General features: G+C 39.8%; 2 protein-coding genes across 2 annotated transcripts in view; both read left to right on the top strand.

Moving 5' to 3' along the window:
- Window positions 1-9,291, top strand: part of ZNF235 (zinc finger protein 235) — a 30,536-nt gene extending 21,245 nt beyond the window's left edge. The window contains exon 5 of the mRNA XM_006731965.3: window positions 6,338-9,291. Within this exon, the coding sequence (XP_006732028.2) occupies window positions 6,338-8,277 (1,940 nt within the window). The 3' untranslated portion in view covers window positions 8,278-9,291. The remainder of the gene's footprint in view (window positions 1-6,337) is intronic.
- The window catches only part of ZNF229 (zinc finger protein 229), a 474,727-nt gene that overhangs the window by 149,425 nt on the left and 306,392 nt on the right, over window positions 1-18,910 (top strand). The window lies entirely within an intron of this gene.

Here is an 18,910-nt window from a genome sequence, read left to right as displayed (position 1 = left end):
ATATCTTGCTGGGATTTTGATGGGGATTGCAAAGGACTGACATCTTGACAGTATTGAGTGTTTTTATCCCTGAACATAGAATATTTTTCCATTTACTTAGATTTTGTTCATCAGTTTTATAATTTTTCTCATACAGATCTTGTTAGATTCATACCTACATATTTCATTTTGGAGGGTGCTAATGTAAATGATAATGTGATTTTAATTTCAAATTCCACTTGTCCATTGCTTATGTATAGGAGAGCAATATACTTATCTATATCTTGTGTCCTCCATCTTTGCTGTAATGGTTTATTAGTTCCAAGAGTTTTTTTGGTTGATTCTTTGGGGGTTTCTACATAGACAGTCATATCATCTACCAACAGTGAGTTTTATTTCTTCCTTTGCAATCTGTACCCTTTTTACTTCCTTTTCTTGCATTTGCTGGGACTTACAGTACAGTATTGAAAAGGGGTACTTTTCAAATCAGAAGGGACTTTCAAAAAGGATATCCTTTTTCCTGATTTTAATAGGAAGGTTTTGGGTTTCTCACCATTAAGATATGGATAAAGAAGATGTGGTCCATATATACAATGGAATATTACTCAGCCATCAGAAAGGATGAATACCCAACTTTTACATCAACATGGATGGGACTGGAGGAGATTATGCTAAGTGAAATAAATCCAGCAGAGAAAGTCCATTATCATACGGTTTCACTTATTTGTGGAACATAAGGAATAGCATGGAGGTCGTTAGGAGAAGGAAGGGAAAAATGAAGGGAGGGGGGAATGGGAGGGAGAGATGAACCATGAGAGACTATGGACTCCGAGAAACCAAACTGAGGGTTTTAGAGGGGAGAGGGGGTGGGGGGATGGATTAGCCCCGTGATGGGTATTAAGGAGGGCACATACTGCATAGAGCACTGGGTGTAAAATGAAAACAATGAATCGTGGATCAGTACATCAAAAACTAATGATGTACTGTATGGTGAGTAACATAATAAAATTTAAAAAAGATATTAGCTGTTAGTTTTACAGGTGTCCTTTATCCAGTTGAGTAATTTCTTCTATATTCCTAGTTTGCTGAGAGTTTTTATTATAAATGAGTATTGGATTTTATCAAATGCTTTTCCTCTTTTGATAGTATCATGTGATGGATTATATTAATTTTCATGTTTTGAACCAGTCTTATGTGCCTGGTGCACTTGGTCACGGTGTGTAATTCTTTTTATACATTGTTGCATTTGATTTGCTAGTATTTTTTGACGATCTTTGCATCTGTTTTTTTTATTATGTTAGTCACCATACATCATTAATTTTTGATGTAGTGATCCATAATTCATTGTTTTCATATAACACCCAGTGCTCTATGCAGTATGTGCCCTCCTTAATACCCATCACTGGGCTAACGCATCCCCCCATCCCCCTCCCCTCTAAAACCTCAGTTTGTTTCTCGGAGTCCATGTGTTAATGAAACATATTGGTCTGTAGTTTTTTTGTCGTGTCTTTGGTTTTGGTGTTAGGGTAATGATGGCCTCATAGAATGAGTTAGGAAACATTCCCTCTGCTCTTGTAGAGAATTAGTATAATCCCTTTCTTAACTGTTTGGTAGAATTGACACTTGAACCCATCTGGGTCTGGTGCTTTCTGTTTTGAAAGATTTAGCTCTATTCAGATTGTCTGAGTTGGGCAAATTGTGTCTTTCAAGGAATTGGTCCATTAGATGTGGGCATAGTTATTCATGGTGTCTTATTCTTTTCATGTCCATAGTATCTATATTGATGTCTTTTTTAATTTTATTATGTTAGTCACTATACAATACGTCATTAGTTTTTGATGTGGTGATCCACGATTCATGGTTTTCATATAACACCCAGTGCTCCATGCAGTACATGTCCTCCTTAATCATGGGGCTAATCCATCCCCCCAACACCCTCCCCTCTAAAACCCTCAGTTTGTGTCTTTTTCTTTTTTAAGATATAATTGACCTAAGCACTGTAAAATTTTAAGGTGTATATCATAATGACTTGATTTACATGTATTACAAAATGATTTACCATAGTAAATTTAGTTAAAATCCATTACCTCACATAACCATTTTTTAAAAACTTTGATGAGAACTTTTAGGATTTACGTTCTTAGCAGTTTTCAAATATACTATGTAGCAGTGTTAACTATATTCATCATTACATTACATCCTCAGTACTTATTTATCTTATAACTGGAAGTAGGGACCTTTTGATCCCTTTCATCCATTTCCCCCCATACTTGGTAACCACAAATTTTATCTTTTTTGAGTTTTTTTTTCCCTACCTATGAGAGATTATACAGTATTTGTCTTTGTCGGACTTATTTCACTTAGCATAATGCCCTTGAGGTCCATCTATGTTGTCATAATGGCAAGATTTCATTCTTCCTTATGGCTGCATAATATCCCCCCCCATTTACACACAATTTCTTTACGCATTCATCCATCGATGGACACTTGTTTCTGTATGCTAGCTATTGTAAATGCTGCTGCAGTGAACATGGTGCAGATCTCTCTCCCACAGACTGATTTTGTTTCCCTCAGATATATACCCAGAAGTGGAATGCTGGGGCATGTGGTAGTTCTGTCTTAAATGCTTTGAGGAGGGACGCCTAGGTGGCTCAGTCAGTTAAGCGTCTGCCTTTGGCTCAGGTCATGATCCCAGGGTCCATCGGGCTCCCTGCTCAGCAGGGAGTCTGCTTCTCCCTCTGCCGGCCGCTCCCCCTGCTTGTGCGTGTGCCTGCATGCTCTCTGTCTGATAAATAAAATCTTAAAATCCTTTGAGGAACCTCCACACTGTTTTCCATACTGGCTGCCCCAGTTTCCAATCCCACCAACAGTGCACAAGCTTCCCTTTCTTCCACATCCTCTCCAACATTTATAACCTCTTGTCTGATGCTAGCCATTCTAACAGGCATGAGGTGGCATCTCCTTGTGGTTTTGATTTGCATTTACCTGATGATTAGTATTGTTGAACGTCTTTCATGTACAGGTTTCCCCTGCTCTCCGAAAGTAGAGGGTTCCTATGGAAAAATAACAGCAACAATGACAAAAAAAGATAAAACTCTTTGGGATTAACTAGAAATATGCCAGATTTATATGAAGGCAATTATAAAACTTTCCTGAAGGCTATGAAGGATGGCCAGAATCAGTGAAGAGACATATTGTGGTCCTGAATGGGAAGAGTCAATCAATAGCTTAAAGAAGTCAGTCCTGGGCTCCTGGGTGGCTCAGTCGTTAAGCGTCTGCCTTCGGCTCAGGTCATGATCCCAGGGTCCTGGGATCGAGTCCCGGATCGGGCTCCCTGCTCTGCGGGGAGCCTGCTTCTCCCTCTCCCACTCCCCCTGCTTGTGTTCCTGCTCTCGCTATCTCTCTGTCAAATAAATAAAATCTTTAAAAGAAAAAAAAAAAGTCCTTCCCAGATTAATATGTACAGCCAATGCAATATCAATAAAAATATGCATGAATAAAAAATATATTTGGTAAACAAAATGTCATAAAGAAACAATTACCAATAATTTCTATGGAAAATTTTTGGCTGTTCCCAGACCCCAAAAATAACCTCTCTTAGGCTTTTTTGGTACCTAAGACACATCTTGCTAGTGGATGCACAGAATAAGTTGAGATAAAGCACAGATGCCCCCAGACACAGTTCAGAGCCGTAGTGGCTGAATGGAGTCCCTGAGAGCCTCACTGTCTGCCGCCCCGGGTACACGCGGGGTCTACAAGGGCTCACTGCAAAACACACACTAAATTCAATGTTCACTTTTCACCTATTTTCATAAAAGTGAAAGATCCTCTTTGGATTTCTTTTGGTTAGCAAACGCCAGTACAAATGGAGGTTTTTGTCAGAATGAAGTGGACTAACACAAACTTTCAGAAAGCAGGTACCTGTAACTGTTGGCTATTTGAATACAGGCGTACCTTGCTCTACAGAACTTCACAGATACCGGGTTTTTTGCACTTCTGATATTTGTGGGTTTTTTTGTTTTTGTTTTTTTTTATGTTAGTCACCATACAGTACATCATTAGTTTTTGATGTAGTGTTCCATCATTCATTGTTTGCGTATAACACCCAGTGCTCCATACAATACGTGCCCTCCTTAATACCCATCACCGGGCTAACTCATCCCTCCACCCCACCCCCAAAACCCCCAGTTTGTTTCCCGGTGTCCATAGTCTCTCATGGTTCATCTCCCCCTCTGATTTCCCCCCTTCTCCTAATGTCCTGCATATTCCTTATTTTCCACAAATAGGTGAAACCAGGGATAATTGACTTTCTCTGCTTGACTTATTTCACTTAGCATAATCTCCTCCAGTCCCATCCATGTTGATATAAACTTTGGGTATTCATCCTTTCTGATGGCTGAGTAATATTCCATTGTATATATGGACCACATCTTCTTTATCCATTCATCTGTTGAAGGGCATCTCGGCTCTTGCCACGGTTTGGCTATTGGGGACATTGCTGCTATGAACACTGGAGTGCATATGGCCCTTCTTTTCACTACATCTGTGTCTTTGGGGTAAATACCCAGTAGTGCAATTGCTGGGTCATAGTAGCTCTATTTTTATACATTGAAGGTTTATAGCAGCCCTGCATCAAGTCTTTCAACACTGTTTTTCCAACAGCATTTGCTCGCTTCATTTCTCTGTGTCACCTTTTGGTAATTCTCACAATATTTCAGACTTTTTCATTATTATTATATTTGTTGTGATCTGTGATTATGCCCGGTTCCTGATCTATAGAGGAAAGTGTTTCATCTGATTTTTGAATGTTAAACCAACCTTGCATTCTCGAAACAATCACTCCTTCATGATTTAGTGCCCTTTTTATACATCATTGGATTTAGCTGGCAAAGCTTTGTATGGATCTGTAGTTGTCTTTTCTTGTCTGATTTTGGTGTCAGGGTAACGCTGGCCTGATAAAATACATTGGGAAGTAGTCACTCTTATTCACTCTTCTGGAGGAGTCTGTATGTCATGATTACAGCTTTGTAATTCAGCTTGAAGTCTGAATTGTGATGCCTCCAGCTTTGGGGTTTTTTTTGTTTTTGTTTTTTCAGTATTCCTTTGGCTATTTGGGGTCTTTTCTGGTAGGTTTGGTTTTTTGGAGATATTTTCCTTTGTAGGAGTTAGGCTTCCTTGTTTGCAACCAGGAACTGGGCAGCCTCCTCCCACCCTTGCCGCACACTCACCAGGAGGGGTGGGGCAGGCAAAAACTCTGGGAAATTCTGTAGAGCTTTGAGTACATCTTTTACTTGGTTAAACATTGTATTAGTTGCTGCAGCTTAACTGGTTTTCAGAGTTCTCACAAAGTCATTGCTGTCTGTGTGGTGTTGGTTATCTGTTGCTCCTATGTGGTACTGAGGGCTGGACCATCCCATTCTGTCTTCCTGCTTACGTCGCTCTCATGTAGCTCTTTGAGTGTATTTCAGACAGTTCTAAAGACCTTGTCTGATATTGCTGATACCCGTCACAGACTATTCGTTGCTGCCACTTTATTCCTCCAAATAGGCCATATTTTTCCTGTCTTTTTGTGGGGTTTTTTGTATGCTTTTGAGACCAGCTCTTTTTTCCAGGGAAGACCTTCACTAATGTGCAGGGTATGTTGTGAACCCCGGGGTCTCCCCGTGGTGAGGGCTTAAGGTCTTCTCAGGAATGTTCTGAGCCTGTGTCTTGCCTGGGCCTGAGTGGTTTTTTTCAATTCTATCATACACAAAGATGCTTAGAAGGGTCTGAACCTCCCAAAGATGGTCACCCTAGCTCTATGGGGACATAGGTGTTCTCTTGCATTCCTTCACACGTAATCATTCTCCCCAGCCTTCTGCAGGTCTGTAATCCCCCTGCAGCTCCCACGAGGTTCTGTCTCCAAGTCAGGCAGAACAGACACTGGTCCCTCCAGCAGCCCCCAAACAGGTTAGACCAGTGCAAATAAAGTCTGCTCTGCTCTGCCCAGTTTGAAGTAGGGAATTGCGAGGTGGGCTCCTGCATCCTTCAGACTGCACCTTACCATAAGTAAAACTGCCACTACCTTTAAAAGTAGCTGCATATGGAGAATGGGGAAAAACCCACACAGCCCCAAGGTAAGACATACTCCGTAAAGACCTGAGAAGACCTTAAACCCTCACTCTGGGCTGATCCCAAATTTCCTCCCATTTTAAGTGTGTCTTTTCTACTGGAAGGTCCCTTGTTTGCTATAGATCTTTTTCAGCTAGCCTTTTTGTTTTTTAATGTTTTCTTTGGGGAACAAGGGCTTGGAGCTTCTCCATTTACCACCTTGCTGATGTCTCTTTCTGTCCCTAATTCTTTATCCTTATTCTTTCAGGAGGCAGGAATCAAAATGAGGTGGAGACTCTTCATGAAGCAGGAATAAGGTGCCTTTCATTGGGAGAGCTTTCATGTTGGCAAATCAAGAGACATGTTGTGAGCAAATTAAACAAAAATCACGACTCTGTGATAAATATTCAAGGAAAGAGTTCTCAGTTCCCCGACCAGTGTGAGTCCCCCTGTCAAGTGGGAGCAGGAATATGTATTCAGGCTTCTGTGGAGGACAGCTGTATCATGAATCTTCTAGAGGATCATTCCAAGATTATTGAAAAGCAAGAATTTCTGGCTGGAAGAGCTCATAATTCTTGGAGTAAAATATATCTCAGTGAAACACAGAATTATCAGAGAAGTTGTAAGACTCAGATGAAAAGCCAGTTATGTATATTTGCTCCATACGTTAACATTTTCAGTTGTATTTCACACCACCATGATGACGGTACAGTGCACAAAAGAGACAAAGCTCACAGTAGTGACTGTGGTAAGGTGTCCCCTCTTATCCAGCAGACCTACCACTGTAGTGAATGTGAGAAAGCATTCAGTGATGGCCCCAGTCTTGAACTTCATCAACAGGTACACTCGGGAAAGAAGTCCCCCGCTTACAGTGCACATGAGAAGGACACCAGTTATAGCCCAGCTGTTCCCATTCAGCAAAGTGTTTACACAGGAAAGAAACGCTATTGGTGTCATGAGTGTGGGAAGGGTTTCAGCCAGAGCTCAAACCTGCAAACTCACCAGAGAGTCCACACAGGGGAGAAGCCCTATTCATGCCTTGAGTGTGGTAAGAGCTTTAACCAGACCTCACATCTTTATGCCCATTTGCCTGTCCACACAGGAGAGAAACCCTACCGATGTGAAAGTTGTGGGAAGGGCTTCAGTCGTAGCACTGATCTGAATATTCATTGCAGAGTTCACACTGGAGAGAAACCTTACAAATGTGAGGTGTGCGGGAAGGGCTTCACTCAGAGATCACATCTTCAGGCCCACGAGAGAATCCACACTGGAGAGAAACCATACAAATGTGGAGATTGTGGTAAACGCTTTAGTTGTAGCTCAAATCTTCATACCCATCAGAGAGTCCACACTGAAGAGAAACCATACAAGTGTGATGAGTGTGGGAAGTGCTTCAGTTTGAGCTTTAACCTTCACAGCCACCAACGAGTCCACACTGGGGAGAAACCGTATAAGTGTGAAGAGTGTGGGAAGGGTTTTAGTTCAGCCTCAAGTTTTCAGAGCCATCAGAGAGTTCACACAGGAGAGAAACCATTTCGCTGCAATGTGTGTGGTAAAGGCTTCAGTCAGAGTTCGTATTTTCAAGCCCACCAGAGGGTCCACACTGGAGAAAAACCATACAAATGTGAGGTGTGTGGGAAGCGCTTCAATTGGAGCTTGAATCTTCACAATCATCAGAGGGTCCACACAGGAGAGAAACCTTATAAATGTGAAGAGTGTGGGAAGGGCTTCAGTCAGGCCTCAAATCTTCAAGCTCATCAGAGTGTCCACACCGGGGAGAAGCCATTCAAGTGTGAAGCGTGTCAGAAGCGATTCAGCCAGGCCTCACATCTTCAAGCCCATCAGAGAGTCCACACCGGAGAGAAACCATATAAATGTGATACATGTGGTAAGGCCTTCAGCCAGAGGTCAAATCTTCAAGTTCATCAGATAATTCACACTGGAGAGAAACCATTTAAATGTGAGGAATGTGGGAAAGAATTTAGTTGGAGTGCTGGGCTCAGTGCTCATCAGAGAGTTCACACAGGAGAGAAACCCTATACATGTCAGCAGTGTGGTAAAGGCTTCAGTCAGGCCTCGCATTTTCACACACATCAGAGGGTCCACACTGGGGAAAGGCCATACATATGTGATGTCTGTTGTAAAGGCTTCAGCCAGAGATCACATCTTGTATACCATCAGAGAGTCCACACTGGAGGAAATCTGTAGACATGTGAGGTGTGGTGTAGCCTTCAGTTAAAGTTCACATCCTCCGCTCTACTGGAAAATCGATGCTGGGAATTGTGGAAAGTTCCTTCAGAACTCAGAAGCCTCAAGGAATCTTCACATGCAAGTAAGCTCTGTAAAGTGCTGTTTTAAGGACTCAGTTGGGAGATAAATTCTTTACAAACATCAGATTTCACAGAGAGAAAACCTATAAATACAGTCAGTGTTTGAGTTCTGAATGTCCCAATCTTCAGGATGCAACGCAAAAGAATTTCAAAATTCATCTGAGTCTACCCAGGAAAGAGGCCTTATAAATGAAGATTAGGGGCAGAACTTTAATGAAAGTATCATAAGGGACAAGTAAAATTAACGGCAATGGCAATGTAACCTCCATGTAGGGAAGGATGTTTTTCACTGCTTTATCTCTACCGTGTAGAAGTGTGCTTGGCTCCTAATAGATGCCCAGCAATTACTGAACAAGGAGAAAATCTATCATTAGGACAAGTATTTGAAAATTGTACTCCCCTACCCAGATTTCATAATAACATACTCAAAAGGAATCCTGCAAGTAGCCTTAATGAGATTTCAGGACAAGTACAGAAAATCATGTCATGCCATCTGCAGTAATGCAAATTTGGATGCAATTTGTGAATGGCCGCCATCCTCCATCCGGCCCTGGTTCTTTGTAGTATGTCAGCCCTTGTGTACAGTGTAATATTTAGTATCATTAGTTTGTATTTTATAGACTGAAAATACTGTTTTTAACTAATAACATACTATAATTTATATGCCTGGAAATTTTGGACCCTAATTCATTAAGGTAGGATTTCACTGTTACTCTTTGAAAGTGTTAAAAGTAGTTACTAATGACAAGAAGTTTTTTAGTAAACTTGAATTGTTAGTAATTGGTTTCTTCTCATTATTTCCCTTCATGCTTAGGTCAGATTGCCTTTCCTATGCACAGTCCTTCATCCAGACCTGTGTAGGCAGGGGCTTTGGCAGATTTCAAGGACATTGATTTTGTCACACCCCACCTCCATCTCTTCCCCCCCCCCCCCAACAAAGGAGGGCAGAGCAAGAAACCATTTGGGTTCTTATTGGGGGATGTAACAATTTAGGTGGATTACCATTGACAGGGCATTCTGTGTTCAATACCTCTTGTCAGGAGTGGACATAAACTGGTCAGTATATATCAAAATACCCTTTGATCTGGCAATCCTAGCACTAGATGCTTTGTTTAAGAGATTATAGCAAAAGTGAGCATGTATATAAGGATGTTTATACTGATTTTTTTAAGGGAAATAAGTATTAGCAAAATAGTGGAATAAATATATTCTAATACACAGCCACCAAAAAAAAAAAAAAAAAAAAAAAAGGACCTGGTTTGTAAGGACAGAGAACCATCATTCATGAGAAAGCTACATTAGAGGCTTCCCAGTATGTGTGGCCCAAGTAATAATATGTATACCTACAGATGCGCTTACATACAAGGAGGTAATATGTGGAGGGATGTTCACGGACATGCTACCTGGTTTACTCTGGCAGAGAGGCTTAGGGAGGTTTTAGCTTTTTGAAAAATTATCTACAGTGACATTACTGTTTACCAAAACAGTAAAACTATGAGACAGTAAAATTAAATAAATATTCCTTAATGCTAAATCTAATGTAAATCTAGAGCTTGGGGTGCAAGCGTCTGCCTTCAGCTTAGGTCATGATCCCAGGGTCCTGGGATCAAGCCCCACATCGGGCTCCCTGCTCTGCAGGAAGCCTGCTTCTCCCTCTCCCACTCCCCCTGCTTATGTTCCCTTTCTCGCTGTCTGTCAAATGAATAAATAAAATCTTTAAAAAATAAAAAATAAATCTAAAGCTTAGAGCTAAATCTAATAATCTTATCTCACCATAGGGCATGAAACCTATTTACAGATCCACATGAAAGGATGTTCATTGTTTCATTATTGGTAATGGCACAATTTGCATTCATCAGACTGACAAAACAATTTAGGACTTATCCATTCAGTGGAATATTATGCAGAATACAATGAAAAAGTAAATTTATGGTTACTAACATTGGTAAATACCCAGAATATGCATAGAAAAGTGGCCAGAGACATAAGGTTTTGTAGGAGATATATATACATGTAAATCTCTAATGCCACCTTTAAAGGTAACCAAATCATATTCATACCTATAAGTTTGTGATCTATATGTAGAATATTCTCATATATGTATAAATATGATCTGATTATTAGTCACCATACAGTATTTCATTAGTTTTTGATGTAGTGTTCCATGATTCACTGTTTGCATATAACACCCAGTGCTCACTGCAATATGTGCCCTCCTTAATGCCCATCACCAGGCCAATCCATCCCATCCCCCTTCCCTCTGAAACCCTCAGTTTGTTTCCCCGGAGTCCATAGTCTCTCATGGTTCATCTCCCACTCTGATTCCCACCCCCCTTCATTTTTCCCTTCCTTCTCCTAATGTCCTCCATGCTAGTCCTTATGTCCCAATGTTCATAGGAGCAATGTCCACAATAGCCAAACTGTGGAAGAAGCCAAGATGCCCTTCAAGAGACGAATGGATAAAGAAGATGTGGTCTATAGATACAATGGAATATTACTCAGCCATCAGAAAGGCTGAATACCCACCATTTGCATCAACATGGATGGAACTGGAGGGGTTTATGCTAAGTGAAATAAGTCAAGCTGAGAAAGACAATTGTCATACGGTTTCACTTATAGGTGATCTGATTACTTTAAAAGGGGTTATTATAATACATTTTTAAACTTGTAATGTTTTGAGAGTGTTTTAAAGCCTATATTTTCAATGTATTCTCAACTTTCAGGAATGATGCAAGAACAAAATTCCTAAATAGCCTTAGTGTATCTACTGTGATTAGAGTCCAGCCAGATCATTCAGTTGTCTAGCACCTGAGCTGAGAGAACCCAAACAGCTTTTGTCCCTCAAGCATGTCTTTCTAGCTTTATGTGGACCCTTTAGCATGGCCACTTCATACTGACTGGATGCTATGTGGAGGCTCAGAGTATCCTAAGAGAAACCAGCAGGAGTACTATGGCCTTGTCTAATCTACCATTGGAGGTTACAGTGTTAGAATCTGAGGAGGCAGTCACAAAAACCTATCTAGGATCAAGGAGAGGGAGCATGGACTCCACCTCTTGATAAGAGAAGTGTCAAGGAATTTGCAAACATATTTTAAGACTACCGGACTTTGCTTACAATATTTTCTAATCTACAACTTATTCAAATTCCACAGTTGTCCCATATGTTTATATCAATTTTTTTTTTTTTCCTATTCCAGGATCAAATCTTAAGATGGGTCATACCCTGCATAAAGTTGTCGTGTTTCTTTAGTCTTTGAATCTGGATCAGTTCCACGGCCTTTCTCTGTCTTTCATGAAATTGGTATCTTCAAAGAGTATGGGGTATTTTGTAGATTATCCCTAAATATGAGTTTGATTCCTTGTGATTAAATCCAAATTAGTGTGGCAAGAATATTCCATGAGTGACACATAGTCTCAGCGCATTACAACAGGAAACATATGTTTTATCAGTGATAGTTTTGATCCCTTGAATATACTGATGACTTCAAGGTTCTCCACTATAAAGTTGCTGTTTTGCCCTTGAAATTAGTAACTAATTTGTGGGGAGATCTTTATGTAGTAACTACCTCATTATCTTTCACCTGCTAGTTTGAAACAGTTATTACTATGATTGCAAAGTGATGGCTTTCTTGCTCCGTCCTTCCTCTTATATTTAGCATTTGGCATGCTATCTATAGAGGAGCTTTCCCTTCTTCCCTAGGTCTCTTTTCTCTATCATCAATATGAATGCTTGTTTTCTGATATAATAAAATCTTGGGTTTATCTTGTATATGGTCTGCTGCAGCCACAGATTCTACAGAGACCTGATTCCTTTGAGCAGTTTGGTATTTAGAAACTAAGATCTGGGTGCTGTGTGTTTTCATTATTGAGATACCAGTCTTTCATGTTTATGTATGTATGTGTAAAATGTGGATACCTTCAACTTCAAGTAAGTATTTCTAGTTTTTCCGTATTCCATGTTAACTTCCAACAGTCAAATTGGCTCCCACTATCATCAATCTGTTTACTGATTTGTTCAGTCCTCTAATACATAGCAAGTAGTTTGGAGTTGCTACACAAGAGCATTGTAAAAAACAAACCTGATTGTGTTCAGGATTTGTTTACGGTTCTTTTTCTCTTTAGACCAAGTATACATAGACAAAGTACTTTTAAACAAAGTTAGTTTGCCTATTTCTTTTATCTCCATTCAACCAGTTATATTATTCATGTGAAATAAAGTTAGATTATTTTCTTAAATGTTGATATTCCCTTTCAGGTTCTCCTCTCCCCATCTTGTAATTTATAAAAATTGGGAAGGGAATTAAATTCAGATGAAACTCTAGTTCCCAAAGTACCCTAATATTTTTTTTATTTGTGTTGATTTTATTTAGATATATGGTTTAGACATGTTTATTAAAGTTTTTGATTTACCGCCTTAGAAATATACAATAAGTACTTTTTTCACGAAATTAATCTTTAATGACTGTATTATATTCCTTTGGGGGACAGGTCATAGGAATGGGGAGGTTATAATGCATGGTGGAAATTGGGTAGATTCACAAAAGTTGGATGGCTTGTAAATGGTTATATTTTTCTTTATATTTGAAATGTGCCAGGGTTAAAATTTATATATATTTTTATATATATAAATGAAAAGAGAGCTAGCGAGTATAGACGTTTAGGGTCAAAGAAAGTTTACCAACTCCGCAGTTGATACAGTTGCCCTGAGGCTTGGACAGTTTAATGGGAAAAAAATTCTACCTGTAAATGAGGCATTGTTAATAACTATTATGAAAGTTCAGTGAAGAAAGTTGTCCCCCCACCAAGGACTCTAACTCTTCCAAATGGTCTCCTGTTTTCTCTCATGCTCCTTGCACTAGTTACCAGGTTTGGACATAGGATGTATGTATCTTTGTTCATTTTCCCTTCCAAATGATTATCTGCCTCTCCACCCATTAATTTGCACAAACTACCCACTATTCCTTCGTGCAGCCACCTACCAGTCTCTGTTCATTCTTCCTTGTTCCTTGATTTTTATCTCCAGAACCAGTCTTGCTACCCTGTCACTACTATAATCAGACTACTTGCAGATTATTATATCCACTTCCAAAACCCTGGCCTCTCAGTTCCTTGACTACTCTGCCACCAATGGTCTTGTCTTCCACAGCACCTCAGCCCCTGGCTCCAAAGGTAAAATCTTGCCAGCAAGAAAGTAAACGGAGGGAATGTGATGTAATGAGCACTGGGTGTAATATGCAACTGATGAATAACTGAACTCTACATCCGAAACTAATGATATACTATATGTTAATAGAAATAAAATAAGATAATGTAAATGGAAACCCCTCCGTAATTGCAGATTCAAACATTCCATTCTATCTAATCACCAACTCTTGTTTTACCAGCTTATACCCTCTTTGTTCTCATTTTAATAACTCTTAGAACTCACAAGGGCCTAAAATCCATTACTTCTACCCCCTTTTCACTCTCTCTTACCTTAATTCCCCCTATATCTGGAAAGGAGAGCAGACTTCCATTTACATCCCAGTGCCCAAAACTGTGTCTCATGTCAACCTCTAACACAGGAAGAAATACTTCAAGAGTGTTTATGTTTCCCAGTCTATAGAAGAGGCAGAGAAGAGCAAATTGGGTTAGGAATATATGCTAGATGAAGCAATCTACAATATGTGGTCCAGATAGGCTGTGACTTATGTGTATTTTTGCCCACTAGTTCCAACCCCAATTTTTATCTTTCACTTAAGAATATTGCAATTCTCAGAAAAAGGCTATTACAGTAATAATGCCAACACTCAGGATTAAAAAAAAAAAGTTTCAGACTTTTGAGATTGATCAATTGTTAGAATAAGTTATCTGTGCAACATTTCATGAGTTGTCATGATGTAGCTGGAAAACGGCTTTAGAGGTGCACTGCTTAATAGTGTAAATATATGTAAACAAGTAACCATAAGTAACCATATATGAATTTTATGATAGAAGCATTTTAAATGTGCTGGCCAAGTAGTTCTATTTTGCATTAAAACTCCAGCAGATAACAAGTATAAATTCTAGACCAAATATTAAAACTATCCAAAGGCACTGGAGAATGAACAAAAGCAGGCAGATTCTGGAGATGGGTCAACAGTTGGAAGAAGGAAATAATAGAAGGTCAGTTTCCTATTTTTTATGGCTTTAACCCTGAAAGCAAGTCCAGTCTGCACTATTTTAGGGCAGCTAAAACATACACGGAAAACCCTAAGTTTTCCAACAAAAGGGTTCAAGGCCTATACGTAACTGCTATTGGAAAATGAGGTATGTAGGATATCCTGGAAGAGGGCCAGGGAAGGGAAGCTCCAAATTCTGTGTATAAGCATTTTGCAAATATGTGGCTGACTCCTCAACTATAAAGGACAGAGGATACTTAAAGGAGCCAAGCCAATACTAACAGAAGTGAATTAAAATTTGAGCTGCCACCCACAGGAAAGTTGAGCCCAACTAAATTAAGTGCCTAATAAAAATATTTTTAAAAATACTCTGGAGGAACATAATGAAATCCAGTTTCCTCAGTATATTAATCACAATGCCCAGGATATAATTTAGATATTTGAGAAAATGAAAACTGGAAAACATGACCTATTCTCAAGAGAAAACAAATCAATGGAGATCAATGCCAAGATGATCCAGATGTGGGAATCAGACAATAATTTTTAAAAGCTATTATTTAAAAAAAGCTATTATAAACTATGCTTAAAATGTAAAGGAAAATATCCTTACCATGAAGGAAAAAATAAGAAATCTTAACTAAGAAATAAAGACTATCAAAAAATAACCAAATAAAAGTTCTAGGGGGTTGACAGTGGAGTAGGAGGACTCTAAGCTCACCTCTTCCCACAGATATACCTAGATAACACCCAAATCAGTGTAAATACCCCCCCAAAATGACCCAAAGACGAGCAGAACAGACTCTCCAGGCCTACATGTAAAGAAGAGGCCACATCAAAGAGGGTAGGAAGGGCAGAGACACGGAAGCTAAATGAACCTGTGAAACAGTCTGGGGGGCGGGTGCAGAGGACACACTATGGATGCAGAAGGGGGAGAAAACCAGACCCCAATCCAGGCACCCAGGCATGGGGGACCCACACAGAAGAAAAATCTCCATAAAATTTGGCTTTGAAAACCAGAGGAGCCGAATTTCATGAGTTTTTACTATCAGTGGAGCTGAGCAACTGGAACTTTAAAAATTAGCAGGTGGCCCTGCAAGAGCTTGGAGGGCAATAGGAAATGGAATTCTTACCCTTAAAGAGACAGCAAAACAAACAGCCCTACAGATACAGCATAGAAGCAGCAGTATGAAAAATGCCACGCATTCTCCTGTGGACCTGCCCTGCCCTAAGCAGGAATTCTGGGTGGCTGCAAGTCCCCTCTTTAGCTGACCAGTGCTGATCTTGCTAGTATCATGCACCCTGTCCCCACATTCTCCTGAAGACCTGCCCCCTCCAATATGTCCTTGGCCAGATCCTATCCAAAGCAGTGCCACAAGCCTGGCAGTGTTCAAGCATCCCTGACAAAGGCCACCACCACTCCACTCCTGCCCAAGGGAAAGGGGAAGACAACCACAAACACCAGTTGGACTGCGGCCCCAGCAGTGGGCATGGGGGCAGACATTGTTTCTGACTACAGACCCCACCCACCGATGAAAGCTTCTCCAGGGACAACACAGGGAGAGTGCAGTTCAGTGCTGCTGCAGCTCTGGAAAATGCCTGGTCTGACTCAGTTTAAGCCCAAAGCAGCCCCAGACTGGCTCACTAACAACCCTGCCCTCAACAGGCAAAGAGAACCATTGCAGATGATTGGACTAAAGGCAAAGCAGCTCAGCCACAGCAGCAGAGTGCTTGTAACACACATAGGAGATACTAAGTTCCAGATTCTGGAGAACAGGGGACATTTCACCGCAGGGCACTACACTATCTTTTCTTCATAAGGCCACTACTTCCAAGAGCAGGAAACATAACGGACTTTCCTAACACATAGAAATAGACACAGAGTTGGACAAAACGAGGAAACATAGGAATATGTCCCAAATGAAAGAAGAGGACAAAATCAAAGAAAGAGCTAAACAGAGATAAGTAATATGCATGATAGAGAATTAAAGTACTGGTCATAAAGATATTCACTGGACTTGAGTAAAGAGTGGAGGACCTCAGTGAGACCCTTAACACAGAGATAGAAAACATAAAAAAGAACCAATCAGAGATGAAGAACTCAGAATGAATAGACTTGAGGAAGCAGAAGAATGGATCAGCAACCTGGAAGATGGAGTAATGGAAAGCAATCAAGCTGAACAGGAGAGCAAAAAAAAAAAAAAGAAAATAGATTAAAGGAACTCTGACACAATCAAGCCTAATAACATTCACATTATTGGGATCCCAGAATGGGAAAAGGGGGCAGAAAAATTAACTGAAGAGATAATAGCTGAAAATCCAAATCTGGGGAAAGAAATCAGATCCAGGAGGCAGACAGCCCCCAACAAAATCAACCCAAGGAAGTTCACATCAAGACATATAGTAATTGAAATGGCAAAAAGCAGTGATAAAGAGGGAATTTTAAAAGCATGAGGAAAGAAAATAGTTATGTACAAGGGAAACCCCAGAAGGTATTCAGCTGATTTTTCAGCAGAAACTTTGCAGGCCAGAAGAGAGTGGCATGATATATTGAAAGTACTAAAAGAAAAAAACCTGCAACCAAGAATACTCTATTCAGCAAGCTACCATACAGAATAGAAGGAGAGAGAAAGAGTTTCCTTTCCCATACAAACAAAAGCTAAAGGAGTTGATGGCCACTAAAGCAGCCCAATAAGAAACGCTAAAGGGGACTATTTGAGTGTAAAGAAAAGACCATAAACAGGAGTAAGAAAAACAGAAAGCACAAAAGGAAAAAAGTATATCTATAAAAATCAGTCAAGGGGCTCACAAAATAAAAGGATGTAAATTATGACACCATAGACCTAAGATGGAGAGGTGAGGGGAGTAAAGAATGAGTTCAAACATAAGCGACCATCAACTTAATATAGACTGTAAATATGTAGATGATATTATATACAAACAGAATGGTAACCATGAATCAAAAACCAGTAACAGATATGCAAACAATAAAAAGTCAAGTATATCAATAAACAAAGCTAACAAACAGAGAGAAGACAGCAAGAGAAAGAAAAGAGAAAAACAACCACAAAACAAGTAACAAACTGGTAATAAGTACACAGCTATCAATAGTTACTTCAAATGTAAATGGACTAAGTGCTCCAATCAAAAGACAGTGAAAGCATCAAAAAATTAAAAATAGACCTACCATATGATCCATCAATTCCACTACCGGGTATTTACTCAAAGAATACAAAAACAGTAATTCAAAAAGCTTTATGCACCACTGTGTTTACTGCAGCATTATATACAATAGCTAAATTATGAAAGAAGCACAAGTGTCCATTTATTAATGGATAAAGAAGATGCGGTGTATATATGTACACATGTTCCTGACCATAGAGGAAAATCTTTCAATTTTTCCCCACTGAGATGATGTTAGCTGTAAGCTTTTCATATATGCCCTTTATGATGTTGAGGTACGTTCTCTCTATCCCTACTTTGAGGGTTTTTATCAAGAATAGATGCTGTACTTTGTCAAGTGCATTTTCTGCATCTATTCTAATCCTCTCTTTTATTAACGTGGTGCATCATATTGATTGGTGAAAATATTGAACCACCCTTGCAACCCAGGAATAAATCCCATTTGGTCATGGTGAATAATTCTTTTAATATACTGTTGGATTTGGTTTGCTAGTATTTTGTTGAGAATTTTTGCATCCCTGTTCATTGAGGATATTGGCCTGCAGTTCTCTTTTTTTAGTGAGGTCTTTATCTGGTTTTGTATCAGGGTAAAGCTGGCCTCATAGAATGAATTTTCAAGTTTTCCTTCCATTTTTTTTTTTTTTTGAATAGTTTGAGAACAGGTATTAACTCTTTAAATATTTGGTAGAATTCCCCTGTGAAGCCATCTGGCCCTGGACTTTTGTTTGTTGAGAGATTTTTTATTACTGACTCAATTTCTTTGCTGGTTAGCAGTCTGTTCAGGTTTTCTATTTCTTCCTGTTTTGGTTTTGATAATTTATATATGTCTGGGAATTTAGCCATTTCTTCCAGGTTGCCCAGTTTGTTGGCATATACTTTTTTTTCTTTTATTTCCTGAACCCCCTTGTTTCCAAGTCTTAGTAAGCAAGAGTTTCTTCATCGGAAAACTGGATAATGATACTTGTCCTGTCTACTTTAGAAGAGAAACAAAAATTATGTTTAATATGGTACTGGCACAAACAGATATATAGACCAATGGAACGGGTGCCTGGGTGGCTCAGTTGGTTAAGCGGCTGCCTTCGGCTCAGGTCATGATCTTGGAGTCCCGGGATCAAGTCCCGCATCGGGCTCCCTGCTCGGCAGGGAGTCTGCTTCTCCCTCTGACTCTCCTCCCTCTCATGCTCTCTGTCT

Source organism: Leptonychotes weddellii, chromosome 16 (genome assembly GCF_054177405.1).
Source record: "Leptonychotes weddellii isolate Sample4059 chromosome 16, ASM5417740v2, whole genome shotgun sequence".
NCBI lineage: Eukaryota > Metazoa > Chordata > Mammalia > Carnivora > Phocidae > Leptonychotes > Leptonychotes weddellii.
The sequence above is the reverse complement of the archived record's forward strand: the minus strand, read 5'-3'. Positions and strand labels throughout refer to the sequence as shown.